Source organism: Staurois parvus, unplaced genomic scaffold (genome assembly GCF_062004578.1).
Source record: "Staurois parvus isolate SC_StPar_1 unplaced genomic scaffold, SC_StPar_1.0 ptg000365l, whole genome shotgun sequence".
Lineage (NCBI taxonomy): Eukaryota > Metazoa > Chordata > Amphibia > Anura > Ranidae > Staurois > Staurois parvus.
The window spans coordinates 2,403,951-2,431,511 of record NW_028318161.1 but is presented as its reverse complement, the minus strand read 5'-3'; the positions used below and the strand labels follow the sequence as shown (position 1 = coordinate 2,431,511).

The 27,561-nt window shown below is 41.9% G+C and overlaps 1 protein-coding gene across 1 annotated transcript; it reads right to left on the bottom strand.

The window, feature by feature from the left end:
* LOC149456270 (cysteine-rich hydrophobic domain-containing protein 2-like) lies at nucleotides 1-25,677 on the bottom strand. Its single transcript, XM_089685195.1, has 6 exons — nucleotides 25,476-25,677; nucleotides 14,698-14,752; nucleotides 12,661-12,816; nucleotides 9,294-9,350; nucleotides 9,154-9,213; nucleotides 1-8,062 (listed from the first exon to the last, which is right to left on the bottom strand). The coding sequence occupies exons 1-6, from the start codon at nucleotides 25,649-25,651 to the stop codon at nucleotides 8,012-8,014; spliced, it is 555 nt and encodes a 184-aa protein (XP_089541321.1). The 5' UTR covers nucleotides 25,652-25,677; the 3' UTR covers nucleotides 1-8,011.
* Between the last annotated feature and the right edge of the window lie 1,884 nt (nucleotides 25,678-27,561).

Here is a 27,561-nt window from a genome sequence, read left to right as displayed (position 1 = left end):
TTCAATGATTGACTTTTTATTTCATCAGAGGAAATGCGCTTATTTGACCAATAAATGCACAGTGACAATTCCCACATTGAGTTCCACTTGGTAAAACAGTCTGCGTTATATTTGGCACATTCTTGTTACCTCTTCCATTTGTTTATCCCATGGCTGACAAAGAGGCTCAGTTATTGTCGCTGTGTTACTTTCAGTAATAGTGGCAATTTCTTGAACGGACCAGATGTGAGTTGCTGACAGAAGATATCCTCAAAAGGAAAGTTAAGTAGAAATTCTCGTCTTAAAACTGGGTTCTCATTGCTAACACTGATAAAATATAACAACTGACAAGTTGTTTAGTCCTTTGTAATAGCAGTAGCTTCTGCTGGTTTGGTATATACACAATGCAGAGGAGATAATCCTCAACAAAAAAAGAAATCCATTTGAAATTGAAAAATGTGTATCTTAATTTTACTACAGGATAAAACTACACAGAAAAGTGAACAAAGCAATAGATAAATATTGTTTTGTGAATTTGATGGAATAGTCATTTTTATTTCACTACAAATATTAGGTTTGTAGAATAAAAAGTAGGCAAACAATGTAGAGAACCAAAAGAGTAATTCAACTGTGTTGCCAATACTGCATAAACACATTTTCTTTGAATATGTTTTTACAGTCTAAGCTGCTTTTCCATCACACATTGTAAATATATTCAAACTATATGATTTGTATATTTTTTAAAAAGGACACAAAAATAACAAAATGAATCACTCATACTATAAAAGAAAAGCCTCGAGAACGCATTTGTTATAGATAGGTCATAGATTCATACTCTGCAGTAACTGGAGAACTGCCAATATCAATCCTTATGTTTACAGTGAGGCAGCTTATGATAACACCCCCCCCCCATGTGGTCTGCTGCTATGCATGAATGATGATTAAGGACTTCAAACCTTTTCAGTCTTCATGAATCCATGGACACAAGTAGCCCCTCATTTGTCACACCAAATCCACTCAATCTGCCATGTAGTAATTTGTGATGAAACCTGTAAACATACTAAGCACCTGTGTGCAGAAATTTTTTATAAGTTAGGAAAAAAAAAAAATATCTAAAAAAAATTTGTGCACTACACTTTTAACTGCCTTTGCGAAAAATTCAACATAGGCCAGTGTAATATGTAGTGTTGAGTTAACACACATTACAGTAATGCATGGCAACATGACCACTATGGTGCTATGCCGTTCATATTGAACAGCACCAAAGTGACAAACCTGCAACACGCAGTAAGCACACTACTGTGGATTGGAGTAGACGCCATCTGCAAATAAAAAGGCGGAGACATGTTCTTAGGTCAGTTGTGGGTGTTGGCAGCCAAATTCAAATGCATGCTAACGCTGTGCCTCAGACTGCACAAGTGTCAATGTTGCATAATATTAAAGCAGAGCTAAACCCTTCAATTTAATGGATTCAAAAACGTTACATTCCCAGCCTGCCAGGAATGTCACCTGTCACATTTGCTTGTGTTTTCAACCAAACTGTCAGACCATCAAATGGCTGGTGACATAACTGATCACATGTGCAGCATCATGGCAGTTACAGATCAAACAGAGGTTAAGAAGGCAGCTTCAGCGACTGAAGATAGGAGGGTTTAGCTCCGCTTTAACACAATACAATGTAATGCATATGTCAAAAAGGAATATAGTGCGTGTGTGCGTTACCCTCAAATTAAACCTGAGAGTATGCACTTTCAGCTCATATCCATTATATAACTATAGCTTGAAATGTATTTTGATAAATACCTAAAAAAAACTAAAATTGTGCCTGTGTCCAAATAAATATGGACCTAACTGTACATCCTTCCTCATCATTACTGAGTGATAAAGAGGTGAGAGATGTTCACTGAATACTTGTGAAAATCAGGGGTATGGAGTTTTGTTTTATTTAACCATGTTACAACTTTTTTTCTTTTAAAAACGGGAGATATGGTGAGCAACATCCACTTTGGGTTTTTTGGATTAGAATATATTTCCACTGTAGTATATTGACATTTACATAAAGTTTTATTTAATATTTTAAAATGTGTCTATGTCAGTATTTTACACTTTAAAATAAGGTTACCTTTACAAAACTAGGAAAAATATGGAACTAGTTTTCTATTATACATTCAGTTATAGCGGTTCAAACAAAGACTGTGGAGAAAGTATTGCTTTTCTATTTATAGATATTTCCATCAATACTACACGTTCATAAACTTTTAGGAGCTTTTTCGGACAATGATCCTAACTGACAAAACAAACATATCAAAGTAAACCACTCAGGTATATCAAAGTGTTTCGAATAAAAACTGCCAAAAGTACAAAGTAGGTACCCTCTGGGAATCAGATTTTTGTTCAATCCTGGATTCCAGGTGTACACAAGATTTCTGTATTAAACCATAAAGGCTGGGTCACACTGGTGCACGCACTGTGTACATGGGTTATTCTGCATTGCCTTAAGCTCATTTTGAATAGGTTGCAACACATTTAAAATGGTGCATGACATGTCCTCAAGCCCTGTATTGTTCACATCTGTGAGTTGCAGTGTCATTAACTTTAGATAGCATGCCATACTGCAGTGCATACTTCCATGCACTTGCAGTTAGCACATGGCAAAATGTGCATGGTGCTACTGCACTGCACTGCACCAGTGTGAACCAGCAATAATCATTCAGCAGTTCAATACCAGAGCTTGGCTACCAAGGAAGGTGGGGTTTAGCTCTATGTCATGCAGAAAAATCTAGGCCTCTGGAGATACATAAAATCCATTAGAGGATTATCAAGGGTACCTAGTACCTGCACTATGGCAACACTGCCAGCATATGACAGATGCATCTGACAGGTTCCCTTTAAATAAATGAAGTAAAAATATGACCAAAAATGTACCTTAAATTATGCAGAAAATATTAAAAAAGGGTATTCTAGAATATTCATGTATTCCTCCAGTATGAGGTACCTTTTAAATAATGTGACCATGGAAGTAGCAAAGGTTTAGCAAGATGCTTCTCCTCCTCCCAATTTATGAGCTCAGTTAGCTTATAACTTTCCACGCAGGAGGAACCAAGCTTAAATAATCTAAAAGTGATCATGGCCTGAATTCTACTTCATTAAACAGAAAACATGGCATAATGGAGGCCAAGCACACTGTGTGGGGAAAGGGGCACTAAACTACTTGGGTGACATATTTGGTCAACAGTTAAAGATTTTCACTTCATAATATTAAAGTTACAAAAAGATAACTTAAAAAAAAAGAAAAAAAAAAGCATTTATTGGGTAATTTCCCATCCAACTGAAATATATGATGGCAATTACAGCAGTTTCAAAGCAACTAAATTATGGCACTGTGCAAATATGAAGTAAACATGCCATGTGGTCAAAATACAATTATGCCAAGTCACACAAGTTTAAAAATAAGTGTAGATTTCATAAAATGATGAAGCCAGTCCCTCTACGCAAATTCATTTCTCCAATTAAACTTATGGCACTACTATAAGACACACTATCTTGCCAAAAGTATTGGGCCAGCCCTCCAAATCATTGGATTCAGGTGTTCCAATCACCTCCATGGCTACAGGTGTATAAAATCAAGCACCTAGGCATGCAGACTGCTTCAACAAACATTTGTAAAAGAATGGGTCACTCTCAGGAGCTCAGTGAATTCAAGCGTGGTACCGTGATAGGTTGCCACCTGTGCAATAACTCCATCCGTGAAATTTCCTAAATATTCCACAGTCAACTGTTAGTTGTATTTTAACAAAGTGGAAGCAACTGGGAACAACAGCAACTCAGCCACAAAGTGGTAGGCCATGTAAAAAAAATGACTGAGCGGGGTCAGTGCATGCTGAAGCACACAGTGCACAGAAGTAGCCAACTGTCTGCAGAGTCAATAGCTAAAGACCTCCAAACTTTGTGTGGCCTTCAGATTAGCACAACAGTGCGTAGAAAGCTTCATGGAATGGGTTTTCTTGGCAGAGCAGCTGCATCCAAGCCTTACATCACCAAGTGTTATACAAACCTTCGGATGCAGTGGTGTAAAGCACGCCGCCACTAGACTCTAGAGCAGTGGAGACGTGTTCTCTGGAGTGACAAATCACACTTCACTGGCTGGCAATCTGACGGACATTATTGGGTTTGGCAGTTACCAGAACTTGCCTGGCTACATTGTGCAAAGAATAAAGTTGTGGGGGGGGGGATAAGGTGTGGGGTTGTTTTTCAGGGGTTGAGTTTGGCCCCTTAGTTCCAGTGAAGGGAACTCTTAAGGAGTCAGGATACCAAGCATTTTGGACAATTTCATGCTCCCAACTTTGCGGGAACAGTTTTAGAAAAGCTCCTTACCATTCCAACATGACTGTGCACCAATGTACAAAGCAAGGTCCTTAAAGACATGGATGAGAAAGTTTGGGGCGGAGGAAATTGAGTGGCCTGCACAGAATCCTGACCTCAACCCGATAGAACACCCTTGGGATGAATTAGAGCGGAGCCTGCGAGCCAGGTCTTCTCATCCGACATCAGTGCCTGACCTCACAAATGTGCTTCTGGAAGAATGGTCAAACTTTCCCATAGACACTCCTAAACCTTGTGGACAGCCTTCCCAGAAGAGTTGAAGCTGTTATAGCAGCAAAGGGTGGGCCAACTCAATATCGAGTCCTACGAACCAAGACTGGGATGCCATTAACGTGTATGTGCGTGTAAAAGGCAGGCGTCCCAATACTTTTGACAATATAGTGTATCTTACTTGGCTGTAGATAACGTTAGACATTACATTAACTCAATTTCATGTTGGATATTAAATATAAAAGTAATTATATAAGACCAGCTACAAAATCAGGAAAAGATGTCAATTTTAAGTGCTAGGTTATAAAATATTTCCCACTGCTTAATGTACTTTTCAGGCAAAATTGTTAACTTGAATTACCATAGGTATGTTCAATATACCTTTCTATGACTTAACTGAAGGCATGCATAAGAGTCCACACATAGAAAGGAAAAAAAAAAACAAAAAAAAAAAAACAGATTAATGGCATTTAAACCAGATCTCCCTCTATACATTTAAAAAAAAATATCACATTCTAAATTGCAAGCAACGTCAGTTAATTCCGGTTGTCTTGTTATCAGTCTTCTGTAGTACACTGCTACCTATCATTGTCCAAGGCCAGAGGGGTATTATCACTATGTTCTAGACCAGACTGTGCTCTACTACTGCAATGAACATCAACTATCTGCTTGTATCTTCTGGCAGAGTTGTCTAGATAACAGCACCTGAACTACTACAAATGTTTAGTAGGTGAAATAATTTGAATGTTTTAATGTCTGTATTTTAGTGGTTCCATGGAGTTCAGCGTTGGCTAGGAAAAACAATTTCGCCATTTGATTTACCTTACAAAATTGTAAAATGCATATACTTGTGCTACACAAAATATTAAGCACTTCGCAGAAAAATGCCAAACCCGCAATCTGTGGGCCCCTCAGCTGACATGATTGCCCTTATTTCAGGAACTGTTTACAGTCCTGTGTTGGTAAATACTGCAATTTCTCCAATGTAACTAATCATCATCAGGATCACATTTTAGAAACCTAGCCAAAATACACTGCAGCATTGTAAGACAGCAAGCAAACATTTGCCTGGAGCCTACATTTATGTATATTTGCCACTTCAAATTTCACCTTATTTTTTATGACTTTTTCTAAGTGAAAAAAAAAATAAAAAAAAAAAATACATGTACAAGTCTACTCTTAAAATGACTGGGTTAAAATTCAGAAAGAAAAAAAAAAATATTTAACCAGCTCACCATTTTCCCCACTAGTCTATTATTCTCTGGTGTATTACCCTATGGAATCATCCTGGTCATATGGAAGGGGTGACGTGTTTAAATGTAAAAGGAGAGTGTCAGGCATTTTTTTTCTAGCTGTGCCCTCACTGCATGGGTTTACTTCTTGTTTTGCTCTAGGGGAGAGGACAGCGGAGATATTCTTACCTGAACTGGCGATACTTCCCCCCACAAAACCGGTTTCTTCGGCTTCTGCCCCCCCCCCAGGTCCAGCTGTCTATTAAATGGACTGTTCCTGATGTCAGCATGCTCAATGCATGTTCTATAGGCAGGAACAGTCCACTGCTGGACCATGGGGGAGAGTTGTCCTCACCCCTACAGAAAATGAGCAGCTGATCCATGCACAGCCCCACTGCATGGTATAAAAAAACAAACAAACAAGAAAAAACGAAGTCCTGCTTTAAAAATACAAACACCCTGAGGCAGCATGCTTGTGCACATTATGTGGCTACATCTACTACATGTATATGTCATTAGTGCATCATGGCACTGCTCCATATGGTGATGGGGAAAGACAATATACATTAATTTCAAAGTTGAAATCCATTCAAGAGATAAAAAGTTTCCAAGTAGAATGTCAATCTAGTGGGAAGCTTTAGAGCATCTGCCATGTTTTTACTGCTGCATAGGTTTGTGTTGGGGAGATTTCACTTCTGGTCCCAGATGCAAAATAGTGAGAGGAAACCTCCCTAAAGTGGGGAAGATTTATTAAAGGTGTTTCTATTGGGAGATTTGCTGTCGCCTGCCCATGCATTTATAGATTTCATTTGCTGGATTTGGCCTCGCTTTTTGTCCCAGTGACAACAGTCACTGGGTGCGATTCCTCCCATGTGCACGCAGAGCGGCTATCAGATTTTTTTAATCTGCCTCAATTGAGTTGTGGGGTGTTTACATTCGCTTCCTGAGTTACTGACAAGTTCTAGCCTGTCTTCCTTCAATCGCACCAAAAGCTGGAATTGCATATTAAGGGGAATTTATCTGTGGTGATCAGTACACTGCATTCTTGGAGCCAATGACTGTAACTGGACTTGTAAAGCCTAAAATCCCTTATACTGAGGCTACACCACATTAACTTTGTAGTACATCATTAATTGATACAATACTAGGGTTCTCAATGTGGGTTTTTAAACACTTGCACAGCGAAAAGATGGCCTGCTCCTAACACAAAAACACATACTGGTAAAGTGCAAGTTGGCCATTCACTTACATATATCACCAGCTTATGGCTTAAAAAACCTCATAACATAAGCCTCTGCTGGTAGGCCAATAGCACAATGAAATGCAGAATCGTCTCATGTAACTGCAAAAAAATTCATACAATCAAATGAAGCCTACATGTACATTTATAAATTCAACCAGAATTGGCAACATTTTAACAGCTATATTACATTCTGTAAACATAAGTATAACACTTGCAGGTCTGAAAAGGCAATATTTACAGTTTTTGGTTAAATAATCTATTTCAGCTTTCATTATATTCTTATTCTGAGGTGCTGAAATACCACAGATCTCTAATAACCACAACACTGATACATTGTATTTGTAGTACTGTCTCATAATAAGCGACATTTTACAGCAGACCAGGCAATGGGAGAACCTCCTTAGTTTTCTGAACGTCAAAAGCTCAGCATGGCCTGCCTGAACAGTAGTGATTTAACCAAGCTGCTTACTCTTTGCCTTTAGGGCACAAGCATGTAAGCAGATTTCAGTTTGTATTAGTGTAAAAGAAAACAAAACAAAAATAAGATATAAGAGTAGGAGACATAGGTACAATAAGGCAATAAGCTAGAGTTAAAGCAGCTTTGATGCATGTCCCTAACTGCAACTATATACATTATATGAGTGTATATAGAATTTTAATCCCATCAATTCAAAGTGCTTACAGCAAAATGAGCTGCCTAACACTATATGGGCAAAATGAAGTGCAACACAGAAAGCTTCCCTTAACATAAAAATAAAAGTGTGCAAATATCTTGATTTTCTTTATACATGTAAAAAATACAGAAGCTATTAGGATACTGTACTGCTATACAAAAAAGACACCCATTTTGTGTTTTTAAAACACAGTAGTATACCTTTTCTTTCCACAAACCATCTAAAAAGGCACTAAGGGTAGGAATGACCAGTAACAAAATATTATGAAATGAAGCAGAAGCACATTATCTTCAGTCCGGTCGAAATATTGGGTACTTTGGTAAGAATTCTATGAGTATAACCTAAAAAAAAAAAGAAAGTTAAAAAAAGTTCAGTAGATGCATAAGAATGCATTAAAAAACAAACTTAATAGTCATTCAATGGTTTAGGATAATTGGAATATGTGCTAAATTCTTCAATTAATTTAGACAGCATTTGGCTTTGAGTCATATAGCCATTACAATTTAAAAATCTGTCCTGCATATTGGTCCCCAATACCAGAAACATTTGGTCCTCTAAAATGTAAAACATTTTCTGTCACTTTTTGGTGACAGGAGGGCTGTAAATATGTCAGTTTTAGAATATGCAAGCTCCATGAATATCTTCATCCTTCCTTCAAAATTTGTGGCAAAAAAAAGACTTGGAAAAAGCAGGAACATTATTTAACAGGACAACCAACATGCTTGTTCCTAATCAGTGACTCATTAGGGGCCCATTTAGACCACGATGTGTCGTGCTGTGCAACCTTGCCAAACGCAGTCCACTGCATATACAAGACAATATGGCTTGTGTCCTAGGTGTTCAGTGCCTAGGACAAAAAAAAAAAAAAAGCTACTACTTATTCACTGCATTGCGAGGGAGGAGGGAGGAGGAGTTTACCAGCAGACCTCTTAAAAAGCAGCTGCTGATGTGAACAATTTTTTAATCTGCAGTGTAAACATGTAAATATTATAAATTGTATGCCACTTTAAGTATGTGTGTTATTTCTGTAGTATGTACACATCCATTTAGACGTGGAATTATAGCGAGAGCAGCTATAAGAGCTGCAGCTCTCATACACAGAAACCATCTTTTGCTCGCCTTTCTCTCCCCTTGACCATTCACAGAATGAAAGCTGCTAAAGAAACAGTCTCTCAGACCTTTACAGGCTGCTGGCAGCAGGGTTGGGCAGTGCACCTATGCCTTCCACCCAAAACGTCTGGAAATCTCAGGCACAGGGGCTAAATATCTAATGTGCATGAAGCATAAGGCTTCAAATATATATATTTTGGATATTCTAAAAGCACAAAATTAGTTAAAAATCAACAACCTTGGGGAAATAAGTGACCAACACTGCAGTTTATATCAAATATGTATTTAAATACCTCTTTCTGTATGACAAACATATACTCACATATTCCATCATATTGTTCGATTCACATTTCCTTCTGCTCAGTTTCCAGTGCAAGCCAAGCTAAGAAACAATTGTTACAATGTTAATAAAAAGCTATTTGTGTCAGTGAAGCCACCATTTTCAAATGATTATTTATTTACCTTGTGATATAACCTATTATTCTCCCAGTCCAAAAGTTTGTGAATAGACCTCCTTGTCTAACAAAAGAAGAGAATCAGGATGAACTAACGCACATTATAAATACATAAGAAAAAAAGTAAATGTTATCACCATTTATATGAAACACCATCATATATTTATTTTAGTATAGCAGTCAGTATACCATATAGTCAAATAATAAATCTTGAAGCCCAACTCAGTATATTCTCAAAAAAGGAGCTACAAGCAGAACCTGAAGTATGCCAATAGCTTTCTACTTAAGCCCGGTTTCACACAGATGTGGTGTGGAATTTGCACCGGTTTCTCTGCGACTTCCACACCGCATTATGATCACACCCTGTTCATGCGAACTGCTGCGGGTGTATAGGTTACGTTAACAACAACCTGTAATCAATTCACAAAACGTGGTGCGATGTGCAGAATCGGATCCTATGGGTGTGAATACCCATGCAATCTGATTCTGGTGCAGACAAAAAAAAAAAAAAAAGAAAAAAAAAAAAAAGGGGGTCCTGCACTGTTTTGGTGCGGATGTGGTGCGATCTGAGCCATACAAAATGTATGGCTCAAATTGCACCGCACAGAAAATTACATGTGATTTGCTCAGAAATGCAGTGTGGTTCCTGTGCAAATCACATGTGATGTGTCGCACTGCATCAGTGTGAATCCAGGCTGAGACTTTGACGTGGAATTTATGTAAGAATTGCGCTGCATTCACACCTTCAAGTCAATGGGCTGCCCTACACTGTTACAAAAGAAAAGCATGAAAAAAACCCACTTCTGTGTGCCGCACAAGTGTGAATGGGGCCTTACTTGTGTAGTTTGTTTTCAAATTAAAAGACTACATTTAATACATGCCAGAAAAGCCAATTAATGACAACTGGAGAAAAGGGGAGAGCTCATAGCAACTGGTTTAACCTCATGCAAAACAAGGGATCCGATTATGTACTACAGGCAACAGTTTAACCATTTCTCCAGTTTTCATAACATAGCCTCGAAGTACAGCTTCTAGTTAAGTTTTCCAGTCAGGTGACATGCTTACAATCTCAATAATCGTCAATTCATTCGATTAAATGCTTCAGTCATTAATCTAATAATTCTAGGTCCATAGGCAATATGGAAGAGGGCGATGTGTTATCCCTTTAACGTGCATGTTTACCTAACACTACAGCTTTTCACAGCAATTCCAGGCAACAAGTGAAGCTAGCAAACGGGGATGAGGTGTATTACAGCATTGCCCAAAATAAATAAATAAAAAACCCCACTAATCTGTAGCTTCTAGCATAGTGGGAATGGAATAGGGGGAAGGGTCAGAACCCTTGAGGTTTTACTGTTTCCTAGGGCTTTGTTAGAGAGATTTATCTCCACTTCCTGTTGACAGTTTTATCAGACATAAGTGATTGAAAGTCTGCAACACGCAAATGGACAATAAAAGCCGACAGATACTAGCATTCCCCTTCTTAACTTAGAAAGGGGTTTTTACTTATTATATTGCCTATATTGCCATTGGGGATTTTCCTCTGGACAACAGTAAAACTTGACAGGGCTTCTATTTCCTTGCTATTTGTAACTAGAGAATAAAAATGGCTATAGCTACACTTTAAAGTGATACTAAAAAGGCATACTTTTTTTAAAAAAAAACAACAAATATGTCATACTTACCTGCTCTGTGCAGTGGTTTTGCACAAAGCAGCCGCAATCCTCCTCTTCATGGGTCCCCCACCAGTGCTCCTGGCCCCTCCCTCCTGTCAGGTGCCCCCATAGCACCTGCTCCTGAGCCACTGCACCATTGTCCATTCACACAGCAGCTCAGCCCCCCCTTCTCATCGGCTCACTAGCTGTGATTGACAGCAGCGTGAGCCAATGGTTCTCGCTGCCATCTCAGCCAATGAGGAGAGGGAGTCCCGGGATAGTTGAGACTCCAGTGCACATTGCTGGATTGAGAGGGGGCTTAGGTGAGTATTGGGGGGGCTGCACAGAGGTTTTTTTACCTTTATGCATAAAGGTAAAAAACCTTCAGCCTTTACAACCACTATAAGTACTGAACAGCTAGGCTGTGTTCCATATGTGTATATATGTGTTCCATATATGTATATGTCAACATTTTCTATTTTAAGTGCTTTTATCTCATGAAATGAACAGGGAGCAACAGGATTATATTTTAATCAGATAATCCAATTGAAATTTAATTAAAATAAAAAATGTAATATACTGTAGCCTACCAAAAAATGGATGCGGTGGCTGCATAAAATTTTCTTCAAGCTTTTTTTCCTTTATTTTCATCTGATGATCAGCCCATAACACATCCTTAGGAAGGCTATGTTGACTCCTCCACTGTATCTAAGGAGAAGACACATAGCCAGCCCTGGACAGCAGTCTTGTCAATCAGTGGAGAGTGTAGGGTTAGTCACTTCCATCTAAATCTAGTGCATCTAAAAAATTAAAAACTAAACTCCAGGTCACACTCATTAAGCTTTCACAGCAATAGGTATCCCCCCAGGAATAAATGTTATACATAAATGAATAAAATCTAACCATTGTAAACACCCGTCAGTGTTAAATGGTACGTCCTAACCTTTTAACTGCCACATTTGCTGGACAGCTTAATCTGTCAAAGGAAGGGGGGGGGGGCTCACAAAGACAATGGTGTTAAAGCGGAACTAAATCCATTGATTTAAAGGCTGAAAAAGAAAACATTTACCAACAGGCTCATGCTCTCATTGCATGTCTCTTCTGCATCTCTAATATGCATGTACAGCTCTGTTTCGGTCACTGACAGACAAGCACCCAGACCATGTCAAGGAGGACACGCCAGCAAGGGACCTCTGGTGAACAAGCGATTTACTGGGATTTTAACTCTTTAACCGTTTCCCAAAACAGTTATATTCAAAGCATGCTGTAAATCATAGCTATTCCAAGGGGTTTGTGCTCTCAACAAAACTGTCAAGCCATAAAATGGCTGGTGTCAGAACTGATTACATGCAGCACAACATGGCAACTGCAGATCAAACAAACAGAGGTTAATATGGCAGCTTCCTTGACTAAGGGATAGGAAGTGTCAATTCAGCTTTAATGCTAGTGACAAATTTGATTTTAGCCATAGCTACACTTTAAATAGGTATGTTCCAGGGCTTGGAATTAAAATTCAAAATCTGTTTATTAAATAGAGGGTATTAAACTGAAATTTTCATTTTGTGTGCCAAAGTTTTCAGATGCAGATCACACAATTTTGAAATGTTTGTAGTCTAACACCACAAGTACAAGAAAACATTTCTATAAATATACAGGTAACATTTTTCACAAGAATAGTACCCCCTATTGTTTCACACTACTCAGATTGCAATTACTAACCCTTTTATTCAGGCATATAACAGGCCACAAACTGAAGCCTAACGTACAACAGCAGCAGATACAGCCACATAGCAGCCATTTCACATTGAGAGGGAGATTCTTTCTCAAGCAGGTATTTACACGACCAATACTGATTTTAAACTCCTCTGGAGCAACCTGAAAAGGATAAAGTATATTTTAAGATACAGCTCTGCAAAGTCCTTTTTTTAAAAAAATAAAACAAACATCTTTAACATGAGGCATTTGTTTCAAAATTGAGCGGATTAAAAAGGTCAACCTGAAATTGAATCTGAAGTAGGTAAGTTGGTGACATTGCACAAACACGGCTATACTTTACTTTTAAATCTCTAATTTTCTACTTGAACAGACTCCTCCTCCATCCACATTATACAGTGCAGATAAATGAATCTCACGCTGTGGCATTTTGAGAGCTGGCCCTGTCAAACAGCGATTGCATTTGACTGAATGCAAACACTGCTTGGCTGAAAAATTTTCCAGCAAGCTCCTTCGACAAAAGTCAACAGAATGGTAGACTTCTGAACAGAGTGGGGCCTGTAGGGTCACCCACTGACAGAATTTCAGCCAGTTCCTGAGGAACCATCCAAAATTCACACAGTGTATGGCCAGCTTTAGATTTACAAAAATGTTCACGTTAATTTCTTTGCCGCTCAAAAAAGCTCTTTCCCAACCACTGGTAGATGCAGGCTGCCTTTACAAAAACATTGTATTTCTAGTCCACTGAAACATGTGATGAGGTAAGCTCTGCTGCAACCTCCATTCTTCAGAGCAACGGCTGGACAAAGACTTCAACGCTCAGATCAAATCCATGTAATGGCACTCAAGCTACCAGGTCATTGGTTACATTTTTATGCAAATATATACAATATGTAGAAAACTAATAACCTCTAAACGGTCTGTTTAGGGTCTACTTTTCTCATTTACACAATTGCTTTCTCACCCTTTTTTCCTTTAAGAAACAGATAAGGCCCTTAATATGGGTTGCACTTTACTACAATATAAAGACATTATTACCCTTAGGCATCTGCTTCTCTTTCAAACACTAAAAAGGATCATAATATTTTACGACAGGATGCAATGAGGGCAACAAACAGAAAAACTAAGCAAAGCCCAGCAGGCAAGATCTGGATTGTTAAAAAGTCAAACAAAACCACTACCACCCCATCAATCACCTTTCATCTCTGCTAACAATACTAGAGAAATTTTATGACTTGCAGCTCTGAACTGTAGGCTTATCTCACTTTAGGACATCTACTGTTAAGTGTAGCTGGCAGGAAACTATGGTGACTTCCCTAAAGGTTTTATCTATTCACTTATAGTCACCTGGATCATGTTAATTGGACTATAACTCGTCAGGTAGCCCAATTATTCTGGAAATACATATTATGCAAAAGGGTAAAAAGATAAAATTCTTCAGTAAGAGTAACTTAAAAAAAAATAAAAACAGTTTTCCTGTTCTTACCAATGGTATCAACTGTACATACAAAGCAGAAATGTTATTTAGCACTTATGATAACATATGCCGAAAGACTATTACTAGTAGAATTGGAAAATTAAAATATATAATTCTAAAAAAATACTTAACATTGCAAAACTAAAACAAAATGTTCAATGAAAATAAAAAGCAAACAACAACTATCCCAACTAGGAAACAATATGCCTCACAATAATAACAATAAAAAATAATTTAAAACTAATTGTAAATTTGCAACCACTGCACACCACAGCTTAGAACCCAGCACAAGCTGACTAGTTCTACAAACTGCCATTCCGTTGCCCAGTGAAAGCTCCCTTATTAGCCACTGAGCCCAACTCAATGGAATAGGGATAACAGTTGGCTTACCTAGCACTGAAGGCATGAAACTTAGACTACAATAAAGAAAATCCTGTTTTAGCGAGACAAGGAAAAGCAGACATTTTGAGATGCCTACTCGAAATGAAGAGTGCTTATTTTAATAGTATTGTTAGTGACCACCCCATTCATGTTTTCACAAAGTTTTCTGAGGCAAACATTCTTACCTTTCCGGTCAAAACAGAAGGGAATTCTGCATCGAACTTGTTGCTTAAACCAAACCTGAAAGAAGGAAAAATATATATTAAGTTTAAATGAAACATTAAATCTAATCTATTAATATTCTATAATTATGAGACTAGTCTGGTTATGTGTTCTGGCTCCCACGTCAGCCAGCGTGGCTTCAGGGGATAGGAAGGATAACGGATGGGCCAACAAAGCCTATGGGCAACATCACGGCTCTAAGCTTTACTAGTTGTTGTTGGAGCATTCTCTCCTCTGCAGCTGCTGCTGGCAGACTGGAGCGGCCTGAAAATAGGTCTACATGCCGATTCATGTGAATTGAATGCGTTTTGATTTGCATAACGTGAACCAAAAGGCTTTTCTATGGAGCCGGTTCACATGTGCAGGCCAGCTGCAGTGTGATTTCAAAAAAGAGCCTGGTACAGTTTTCAGCCCAGTCCAGGTGCAATTTCCATTGTCATACAATTTAACAATTTGCACCTGAACCACTGAACAAAGTCGCATCAGATGGGGCTTGAAATCGCATTGCAAACTGGCCCTGCACATGTGAACCCAGGCTCAAAATGACAATTGGCTTTTTTTTATTAAAATAAACATGTTATACTCACCCGGCCTTTGCAATGGTTTTGCAGAGCGGCCCTAAACATCTTCTTCTAGGGTCCTCCACCAGCGATCTTTGCTCCTTCCCTTCTGTGTGCGCCCCCATAGCAAGCTGCTTGCTATGGGAGCGCACAGTGCATGCTTGCTCCAGAACTGTATTAATGGAGCCACACTCCACTCAACTGATCTGGGCACAACCCAAATTTGGGATTTTCTTTTACTTTCAATGATAATGGTAAGCAGGACAAAGAGGGGGCAGAGGTAGCAATAAAACCCTAACAAGTGCTCTAACCATCTCCAGTCTGTCCAAAGCTAGAAAAAGCTTAGCCTTTAGCTATACTTTAACCCTTTCGCTGTCAGGCCTTGTGCTCCACTTTTAAACCCAGCTGGCAAGACTATATATGCAATTTTTCCATTGGTTTTTTTTTTTACCTTTAACTTACAGCTTTCAGAGTTTGTAAAAGACTGCTCAAACCATATATTTTCTGAAAGCACAACCAGTATAATAAAAAGAAGGTACTACTGATTTTTAAGGCACTGCAATATTGGCACAAATGTTTATCAAAGCAATTTAGCTGAAAATACACTAAAATCATTATTAGCAGACAGAAACACAGCCCATTTTACAAAACTCTTGCTAAATGCCTACTAAATACAAAAGCGTAACCTATATTGAGTGATTAACAAATATTTGTCAATTTTAAATTGCACCTTTTTGCAAAATGGTGAAAATCAAATGTACCCAAATGCAGACAGTGTAAGTTCAGAGAGATACGCCCACATGGATGTCAAGTTGGGAGCAGTGGCTGTCTTGATGCAGCCACTGCATCCCAACTGATATGGATGGGACTGCTTGCACAGGAATACACTAAACACTGGTGCATTCCCGTGTAACCACTGCCTCCCAATTGACATCAATGGGACTGTCTGCATGGGGATACACGGAACACCTGTGCAGCTAAACATGGCTTCACTGTAGCATGCCCTGCGGGAATGAGGCCTTTTGCCTTGTTTTGACTTGCGGTTGAGGGGCAGCAAAACGCCCCTTAAGTTGCAATGGGCAGTGGACAGGGCGTCATGCTTCAGAAGCAAGTGAGATTTAGATGCATGTGTAAATCGACCCTATGGTTTTTTTTTATCATTTTTTTTTTTGCAGAGGTACGTTTCTAAATTATTTAAAATTTTTTGGGGGGCAAGGGGACTTTGGGGAGACATCAGGGGTCTAAACAGACCTTTAATTACTTTTTTGAAAGAGAAAAGTACTGAAAACAGTTGCTCTTGCGAGAAGCGCGGGGCTACCATTCATTCTAAGGGGCACCCTCAAGCATCTTAGCCCACAGTGTGATCATGGGTGCAGCAACCGCAGGGAAACTGCATTGTCAAAAAGACGGTTTCCCTGCGGATGCATTTTAGAAAAAGGTACATGCACTTTTTTTTTTGCATGAAATTACCAGCATGGCAGCCCATTCCAATTGCAGGGCTGCCATTCCTGTGCAAACACAGGCCACATGGCACGCACTAGAGTGAACCTAGTTTTCATTCATAAAATGAAAAAGTTTTGTTCACAAGCTGACAGATAGTAAACACAACTTACTATCTGCCAGTGATTAATGAATACAGAAGAGATGTACTGATAACTGTCTATATTCATTGAGAAAAGGAAGCGTATGTTTTTAAGCCCCCTGCTCTCAGAAAAGGAAGAAGGCCGCCCAGTCTCCTTGCTGACAGTAATCTGTCAGCGGCTGCAGCCCATGGAAGGGGAAGGAGGGACAGGCTAGCAGCTGCAGGGAGGGGCACCACGACACAACAGAGTTGGGAGGAGGAGCAACGGGGGGCATCTGGTCTTGCAGTTGGATCCTTCTGTGGCTAACCTGTAGCAGTGAAAGTCTGCAGGAGAGGCAGAGGAGGGAAGCCGACAGAGATTGTGGTTTGCGAGGGGGGGGGGGGGGGGGGGGAGTAATTAGTGCAGGCGGGATAAAGCAGTGTTAGGGACAGTTAGAGGGAGGGTGGGGGGGGGGGCATTTTAGATTTTAACACAGGTGGGTGGAGAGAAGGGAGACAAGGCAGAGAAGCAGCGGAAAGGGAGTTGTCACATTTTAGGTTAATAGCTTTGAACAGCGGCTTCTTAGCTAACCAGAACTATCTCCTTTTGTTTAGCAAGGTCTGCTGAACATTTCTGTTATAAGTTCATAGTCACTGAAGTGACCATGAGCTTCTAGCAAGGAATGCAGGTCTATACGGACCTGGCCAGCTAGAAGCAGTGCTGTAGGTCCATACACTGTACGGACCTGGCAGTGAGAGTTAAAGAATCTAAACAAAATACTCAGATAACTTATAGCACCTGGCAGCCAGAACTGACATCAGCTGAGGCCTGAACATCCATCTGGTAGAACTTCGCACTTTCTTGATGACGTCTGCTTGGCTACCCTACTTTCTCTGAAATACCCACTATCATTCTTGGAGATTTTAACATCCCCATTAATGTGAACAACCCGGCTACATCCCAATTCTTCAACCTAACCTCATCTTTTACCTGAACACAATGGACACAGTCCTCCACTCACTCTGATGGGAATACATTAGACCTTGTTTTCTCCCATCTTTGCACTCCTTACAACATCACAAACACCCCCTTTCATCTCTCTGATCACAATCTCATCACCTTTACAGTTTCCTCAAACACTTATCCCTCCAAGCAGCAAACAATTACCCGCAGAAACCTTCACAACTTAAACCCTTCTCTTTTCCACTCTGCAACTGACAGCCTCTATGACAGAATCTCTCCCCTGTCCTGCACTGATCTGGCCACTGCTGTCTACAACAGTTCACTTTCATCCACACTAGACTCACTTGCTCCTCTAACTACACAAAGTGTCAGGCCCCGACCATTACAACCTTGGCAGACTGACAACACCAGAGGTCTTAAGCAACATAGTCGTGCGCTGGAGCGATTGTGGCGTAAAACACAATCTCTGCAAGCATTCACCCTATATAAATCTGCTTTCTTAACATACAATTCCTCCCTCCGTGCTGCCAAACAAGCCTACTTTGTCACTCTTAATACCTTGTCATCCAATCCTCGTCGTCTCCTCTCTACTTTCTCCACCTCCACCCAGTACCTCACTCACTGCTTACAAGATTGCAAATCACTTCAAAAACTAGATTGATGCAATTCGTAGGGGCATCTCCACTACCCAAACATATATCCCACTTACCATATCTTATACTAAACCTCCCTAAACACTTTCCTCTTTTGACCTTGCTACTACCGAAGAGATCACTAAAATTTTCTCAGAAGCCAGTCTAACCATGTGCCCCCTGGATCCTGTCCCCTCTCAACTACTACGGTTACCGTCTTCTTCCATCCTATGCTCCCTCACTCACACCTTCAATCTCTACCTCTCTACTGGTGCCTTCCCCTCTAAAGCATGCACACATCACTCCCATACTTAAAAAACCCTCCATGGACTCCACCGACCTGAACAACTTAAGACCCATCTCCCTGCTCCTGTTTACCTCTAAACTCTTCAGATGCTTAGTCTATCACTTGAGCTCCTACATCATTGACAACAACCTTCTTGACCCTTTACAGTCTGGCTTTCGCTCACTACACTCCACTGAAACTACCCTACTAAAACTCACTAATGATCTACTAACTGCTAAAACCAATGGCCACTACTCCATACTCTTACTACTTGACCTCTCTGCGGCTTTTGATACGGTTGACCATCCCCTCCTCCTCAAAAAACTCCACTCTTGGCCTCCGAGACTCTGCTCTCTCCTGGTTCTCCTCCTACCTATCGCAGCGCTCCTTCAGCATTACCTATAACCCTGTCTCCTCTCCCTCTTTCTGTAGGGGTCCCTTAAGGTTCTGTCTTTGGACTCCTCTTCTCCATCTACACCTCCTCCCTTAGACACTTGATAAACTCCCATGGCTTTAAGTACCATCTCGATGCTGATGACACAAATCTATCTTTCTACTCCTCACCTCTTCAGTCTCCTCTCGCATTACTAACCTAAGTGACATTAGCATGGATGTCACTCCACTTCCTCAAACTAAATCTTTTCAAAATGGAGCTCATGCTATTCCCTCCAGCCTGTGCCCCCGCCCGACTTCTCCATCAAGATCAATACTACAACCATCAGTCCCTCCCCTCATGCCAGGGTACTGGGTGTAATCCTAAACTCCCATCTGTCCTTTCAGCTTCAAATCCAATCACTGTCCAAATCTTGTAGACTTCACCTCTAAGATACGTCCATTCTTAACCTGTGAAACCACTAAGCAACTTATTCACTCCATTGTTATATCTCGCCTTGACTATTGTAACTCCCTTCTCATTGGCCTACCTAATTGAAGGCTATCCCCTCTTCAGTCTACCATGAGTGCTGCTGCCAGAATCATCCACCTTACTAACTGTTCCATATCTGCCACCCCTCTCTGCCAACAAATAAAATTAAAAACATTAACATCATGCCATTTATAACTCTGTCCCAAATTACATCACCAATACTGTCTCCAAATATCACCCAAACTGTCCTCTCTGCTCCTCCCACAACCTACTGCTCTCTAGCTCCCTTGTCTCCTCCTACCATGCTCGTCTCCAGGAGTTCTCCAGAGCCTCCCCCATCCTTTGGAACTCTCTACCCCAGTCTATCCAACTATCACCTACTCTGCCCACTTTTAGGTTTTCAGAGATCGCCTATCTCTTCAGGGAAGCCTATCCTGCCTTTAGCTAATAATGGAATCTTCTATTCCTCCTATCAGTTCATCCCCAACAGTTATTACCTTTTGTGCCACCAGCCCCTCCCTCTTAGATTGTAAACTCCAAGGAGCAGGGCCATCCTAACCCTCCTGTATTGAACTGTATCGTTGCTGTATTGTCTCCCTTTATATTGTAAAGCGCTGAGCAAACTGTTGCCGCTATATAAATCCTGTGTTATAATAATAATAACTTGAAAAATGTGTGAACAGAGGGACCAGGTAGCAGCATTGCAAATCTTGGATACAAATTATTGATGCTGAACAGCCCAGAAGACAACAGCCCTGGTGAAATGGGCTCTGATATGAAAGGAAGAAACATTTTCCTTAAGGGCATAGGCCCTGGAAATAAGCTGCTTGATCCACATGATAATGGTGGAGCGGTAAGCAGGGAGCTCTCTAAAAGGATCACCAGACACAGGCCATGGCTGTCATGTGGACGGATAGCTGTAACCACATCCAAAGGCAATTTCTTTGTCATGTTTTGGGGCATGACAACATTACGGTGGAAAGAGTAGCCCACCTTGGGTAAAATAGAAGGTTTTGGTCTAAAAACTACCTTGCCCTTGTGCAAAAACACAAAAATGTATATTTCTTACCTTCTAGGAAATTTCTGAGATGATATCATTGCAGATTCTAAGAATTTCTAGACAGTCTCACAGTGTCTTTGTCCCTACACTACATCTCGTTGCAATACAATGAACCCCACATTACAAAGCAGGCAGCGCATGTAAAGATTTTAAGCAAGCAATACCGCATAAAAAGGTAACCAGTAATTTTTTTTTTTATATGTTCTATGCTATGTTAACGGAGACATGTGAAAATGATAAAGTAGGTGTTATCCTAATTTGGCTGCTAAAGTGGAAATACAATTAAAAAGATGAAGTCTTCCAATGGAATATCTATAACCGGTTCAAAAGGGGGTTTCTGAAGAGCAGAGAGCACCAAGGTGGGATTCCAAGGTGACACAGGAGTTTGATTTGGGGGAATTATGCGTGCAATTCTCTGTAGAAAAATCTTGATAAAAGCAAGAGGTTTGTGGAAGAGTATGGATAAGGCAGAATCTGTCCCCTGAGGGTACTCTGGGCAAGACGCTGGTCAAGACCAGACTGAAGAAAGGCCAAAATACAAGTAACATTATCCCCTAGGCTTACTGCATTACTAAACCCAGGACCCTGCATTCACTACATCCAGTCTCCCACAGTACACAAAACATGGAAATGCAATTATTTTAGTAAATATAAACTGGTAAAATTCCTTTTCTCAGCAGGTAGAGCAGTCGTGTGACGTCCATCAGTGTTGAGCAGATCACTGGTTAAAACTTTTAGGAGGAGTTTTATTCTCCCGATTGTCCTTTGAGGCTGCATAACACCTGACACCTTCTTTTAAAGACCACCCACATTTATTTTTGAAAGGTGACAGGGCCAACTTTAAGAGCCCTTTCATACTATGTGGAGTTACTTGCGATTTTTCTCCTGAATAAAAAACACACCTAACTGCAAAGATGCATAAAAAACAACCACTTTCTACGTGTCATTTTTACACCAGAATGTGGTGTTTCCCTGCGTCCTAGAAGTGCGATATTACTGGATGGCACCACATGTCACTGCACAGCAAGGCACCGCAAAGTTCAGTGTTGATATGAACAAAATGTCACTTGGTATATTAAACAAAAAGTTTACAAAATTGAAAAAAAATAAAAAAAATGCATATCACACTACCCCCCCCCTTTCCTGCCACACATCACTGCTGACCAAAATGGACTGCTGCCTACACACTAAACTACTGCAGTTTGTGCAGGCAAGTGTGAACATGCCCTAAATGCTACAAAGTGCACATAATGCTATGGTCCAATGCTGACAAACACTTCCCCTTCTGTGCTAGCACATCGTGCTGTAAACCCTGCTGACACAGCCATTGATTATGCTACCCACGTTTTAGAAGGAATAGAAACTATTAAAAATGATCATTTGATGCATCATGAATTATGTTATTGTTTAGCACACAGGCAGGTATTCATTGGATCTTTCAACCGTAATCGACAAAATTCTGCCATAGTCAATTGACTTTGTCAGTATCTAAATCAACTGCAAAGTCTACGCTTTAGAATCCTTATTGAGTTTGATCCTTTTATCATAGTGATACAATATGTGGCCACTTTTCATCATCAGAATTGGAAGGTTTGGCCTCAACTCTTACGCTGGTAACATCTAGAATTTCCCATCACTTTGACAATGGTCCCCAGGGACACAGCTATAAAAGAGAAAGAAAAACCCTTTAATGGGTACTGAGAACACCTTGGGAAAAATTTACCAAGACTGGGGTAGCTTTCATTTTCAAGCTTAACGCACCTTTACCAAAATATTGCCTATGCAGGTAAGGGGTGTCTGTAAATAGAAACTGTGCAGTTCTGACTAAAGTTGAATAATGTGTGTGCTATAGGTGTAGGCCATTTGCGTAACTCATGAAACCTGATTGGAATACTCCCAGGTCGTTGCGAGGATGTTGTTAATGCGGAACTTAAGCCTCTTCCTATCCTTTTTAGCCAAGGAAGCCGTCATCTTAGCCTCCGTCTATTCTGCAGTTGCCATAGTGCTGCACATGTGATCAGTTATGACACCAGTCATTTGATGGTTTGACAGTTTGGTTGAGAACACAAGCAAATGTGACAGTTAGCAATCCCAGCATGCCAAGAATGTAACTGCTGTTTGAAACCATTAGATTGTTGAGTTTAGTTCCTCTTAAAGAGAAGCCTAGTCATTACTGCTCACCTCCACCATCAGAGGAATGGGCTCTTTCTCTGATTAACCCCCCCACACACATGTTCTTGCTCTCCTTAATGCAGCAGCTATGAACTTAGCCTTTGAGAGCTCACTCCTGTGATGGAGGAGTAATGACTAGGCCTCTCTTAGCAACATCCTGGAAGTATTTCAGTCAGGCTTCAGGGCTACACCTGCACAGTTTGTTCTTATCTACAGCCACCCTTTATCTGCATAGGCAGTTTTTTGGTAAAAGTGAACTGACCCTTTATTCCCCTTCCTGTCCAGTCTCAGCAGACCCTCAATTACATCTTTATATTGGGGGTTAGTGGGAAACACTTCCCAGTTATGTGGCCACTGGCTGTCACAATGGACATATGACTGGGAGCCCATCCTGCTCATAACCAGAGGCCAGGATATATCAGTGACCGCTCTGTCACTGTGCCCAGAAAGTGCTCTTAGCACAGAAACCTTGACCACTATAGACACACGTGCAGGGTGTATGTTACAGCCACCCACTCTACCACTGCACATAGGTGTTACTTAGTTGGCAAGCGGCATGAAGAAGTGGACTGGTTACTAGGCACAGCTGCTCCAGTTTTAGTAAATGTCCCCCCAGGATACCACCAAATCCAGAATACAGATATGGACAGCAGGGCCACCCCCCACCAACAATACAACGGTGCAGAAATAAAGGCCTATGGACCTGATCTTACTTATGTTCTGTCAAGAATAATGATGTAAACAAATGACATGGTGATAGGAGCACACTAGAGAGTTAGTATACTCACAGCTATTTTGGCTGCGCTTGTCCTTTATGTCACCACAGGAGTGCAGTTTGTTCTGCACTACTGTGATCTATTTTTAGCCGACAGCAGACAGAAGTCCACTGTTGGCTGAGGTCACTCAGTGGGTCCAAGCTCTGAGGAGATCCTGACCACATGGTCAGGATCCCCCCCCCCCAGAAACCTTTCTCAGCCTATCAGCCGGGAACCTGACCCACCACTCCCACAGCCCACCGCTGTCTGCCCAGAGCAGAGGAAGAGAACTGAGTGATCAGCAGTGGTTGATCGCTACGTTCTCACTGCAGAGGGGGTGGGAAACAGATGCAGCATTGAACTTGATGAGTATTGTTAGTTTTTTTTTTTTTTTTTTTAAGGTGCACATAGTCCTGCAGTCCAATGCTAACAACCACACTCCCAGATGATATTCCACAGCGTAGTCCATGCTGCCACAGCCGACATGACAACACTGTGCAGGAGTCAGAAGTAGGGGGCCAGTGTTGTCACCTCATCACAGGAAGTCTTGCCTGGCAAGGGAATGCAGGTTCATATTCTGTGTGGGGTGACCATGTTAGGTGTATATAGGGGGACACTCTGGAAACCTTTCCTACATTTAGACAATGGCTCTGGGTGACCCTATAGAGGTGCTGCCAGCTGATACACGCCACAAAACAGCTCCACGGGACACCCCCCCCACGAACGCCTGCACGGGACACCCCCCACGAACGCCTGCACGGGACACCCCCCACGAACGCCTGCACGGGACACCCCCCACGAACGCCTGCACGGGACACCCCTCATGAATGTCAGCACGGGACACCCCCCACGAACGTCTGCACGGGACACCCCTCACGAACGTCTGCACGGGACACCCCTCACGAACGTCTGCACGGGACACCCCTCACGAACGTCTGCACGGGACACCCCTCACGAATGTCTGCACGGGACACCCCCCACGAATGTCTGCACGGGACACCCCTCACGAATGTCTGCACGGGACAACCCCCACGAATGTCTGCACGGGACACCCCTCACGAATGTCTGCACGGGACAACCCCCACGAATGTCTGCACGGGACAACCCCCACGAATGTCTGCACGGGACAACCCCCACGAATGTCTGCACGGGACAACCCCCACGAATGTCTGCACGGGACAACCCCCACGAATGTCTGCACGGGACAACCCCCACGAATGTCTGCACGGGACAACCCCCACGAATGTCTGCACGGGACAACCCCCACGAATGTCTGCACGGGACAACCCCCACGAATGTCTGCACGGGACAACCCCCACGAATGTCTGCACGGGACAACCCCCACGAATGTCTGCACGGGACAACCCCCACGAATGTCTGCACGGGACAACCCCCACGAATGTCTGCACGGGACAACCCCCACGAATGTCTGCACGGGACACCCCTCACGAATGTCTGCACGGGACACCCCCCATGAATATCTGCACGGGACACCCCCCATGAATGTCTGCACGGGACAACCCCCACGAATGTCTGCACGGGACAACCCCCACGAATGTCTGCACGGGACAACCCCCACGAATGTCTGCACGGGACAACCCCCACGAATGTCTGCTCGGGACAACCCCCACGAATGTCTGCTCGGGACACCCCTCATGAATGTCTGCACGGGACACCCCCCATGAATGTCTGCACGGGACACCCCCCATGAATGTCTGCACGGGACACCTTCCTGGAATAAGAGAGCAGAGGAGTGCATTGTGTGTACAGCTAGTCCAGGGAGGCTGGTCGGAAGTGTGAGGGAAGGAGAGGTCCAGGCCGGCCCAGTGTTTGCACCCCACCCGAGGCCTGCTCCCCCCACACACCGGACTCCTCTCGTCTCTTACACGGTAATATGTCCGGCTCCCCTCACCACCACCGGGTCCGGCGCATATCGGAGTAAATGTTCCTCGGCCACCACCCGGCCCGAGCCCGTTTCCCGGTCCTCTCCGTCCTCTTCTTCCTCCTCATCTAACTCGTATATGGTATCAAAGTCCGCCATGTTTGGTAGCAAGACGCTCATGACGTCACCGCAGGACGGAGACGGGATTGCGGTGACCTCACGTGACTCTCGGTGGGCGGGGGCTCGTGACGCTTTGTGAGCGGAGGGCGGGAAATGTGGCGCGTGGTCCGCTGTGTGGGATGCTGCTCGCTGAGCGGCCGTGTCAGTGTATGGTGTGGAATTAAATACTGTGTATGGAATGAGTGGAAGGCTGTGGAACGCATGGCGCCTCGTGTTGTACAGGGGAGGATGTTTCATACAGTTCTAGGCTATCTTCCTGCTGCCTGCGACCCTACCAGAGAGATTTCCCTTCACTTCCAGGGACAAGAGAGTGAGGGTAAATCTCCTCCTGTGGTGGCCATGTATGCATTCATAGTTACATTGTCAGGCTCCATGCATTTGCGACAGAAGCAATTGAGTACTGCCCATGATAAAAGTATCACAGACAGTACTCATTTGTTTCTGTCACAAAAGCACTAATACGGCTACAATCACCTCAAACAGAATGGAAGATACTTCTTATAGCCGCATAGAGAAGCAGTTAACCTAATCACAAAGGAAACAGTTCAACAGTGAACATTCTGCTGTAACTGTGATTTGTACAGTACTGCTTGGACCTGAAAAAGGGGACATTCCCCAAAAGCTTGTTCTCAAAATTGTATGTTATTATTATTATTACTACGAGTTTATATAGCGCCAAAGGGTTTGCTCAGCGCTGTACAATAGGGGGGACAATACATGGCACAGTAGAACAACAAACAACGTACAAGGGGTAAGAGGGCCCTACTTGCAAATAACAAAAGTATCACATCAGTACTCAATTGTTTCTGTCGCAAATGCACTAATACGGCTAAAATCACCTCAAACAGCATTTTTTAGAACTTTTGTATTAATGTTTAACTGCATTTTTTAACATATTTTTAGGGGTTTTTTTACCAAAAAGTTTTTTTGTGATCAAAAAACACTGGTTTGCCACGATTTACTGTGTTTTTAAGCGTTAGAGTGTTTTTACAGCTACAAACCTCCTCTAGAAACCCATTAGTCCTGGGTTGTTTTTCCAGCCAAAAAACATTGGTGAACAGTCTATGTGTGCATGTGCAGATAGGATAACATGCTGGGGGGTTTACTGGCTGTAGAGGAAAACTGCAAAAGCCAAAAAGAGCCGCTGTAATAATCTCCAGTGTGCATGAGGACTTATTCAGGCTGAAAAAAAGCCCAAAGTCCATCCAGTTCAGCCAAAGAAAATCCTATACCCACAGTGGATCCAGAGGAAGGCAAAAAAACCAGCAAAAGCACAATCCAATTTGCTCCTGCTGGGGAAAAAAATCCTTCCTGATCCCCCGAGAGGCAATCGGATATTCCCTGGATCAACTTTACCTATAAATGTTAGTATCCAGTTATATTCTGTGTATCTAAGAAAGAATCCAGGCCTTTTTTGAAGCAATCCACTGAGCTGGCCAGAACCAACTCTTGAGGGAGTCTATTCCACATTCTCACAGCTCTCACTGTGAAGAAACCTTTCCTTGTCTGGAGATTACATTTCTTTTCCTCCAGATGTAAAGAGTGCCCCCTTGTCCTCTGTGATGACCTCAGGGTGAATAGCTCTACACCGAGTTCACTATATGAACCACTGATGTATTTATACATGTTGATCATATCCCCCCTTAATCTCCTCTTCTCAAGAGACAATAAATTCAGTTCCTCTAATCTTTCCTCATAGCTGAGCTCCTCCATGTCTCTGATCAGTTTAGTTGCCCTTCTCTGTACTTTCTCCAGTTCCCCAATGTTCTTTTTGTGAATTGGTGCCCAACACTGAACTGCATATTCCAGATGAGGTATTACTAATGATTTGTACAGGGTAATATGATATCTCTCTCTCTGGAGTCTATACCTCTTTTATGACAAGAGAGGATTTTGCTCGCTTTAGAAAC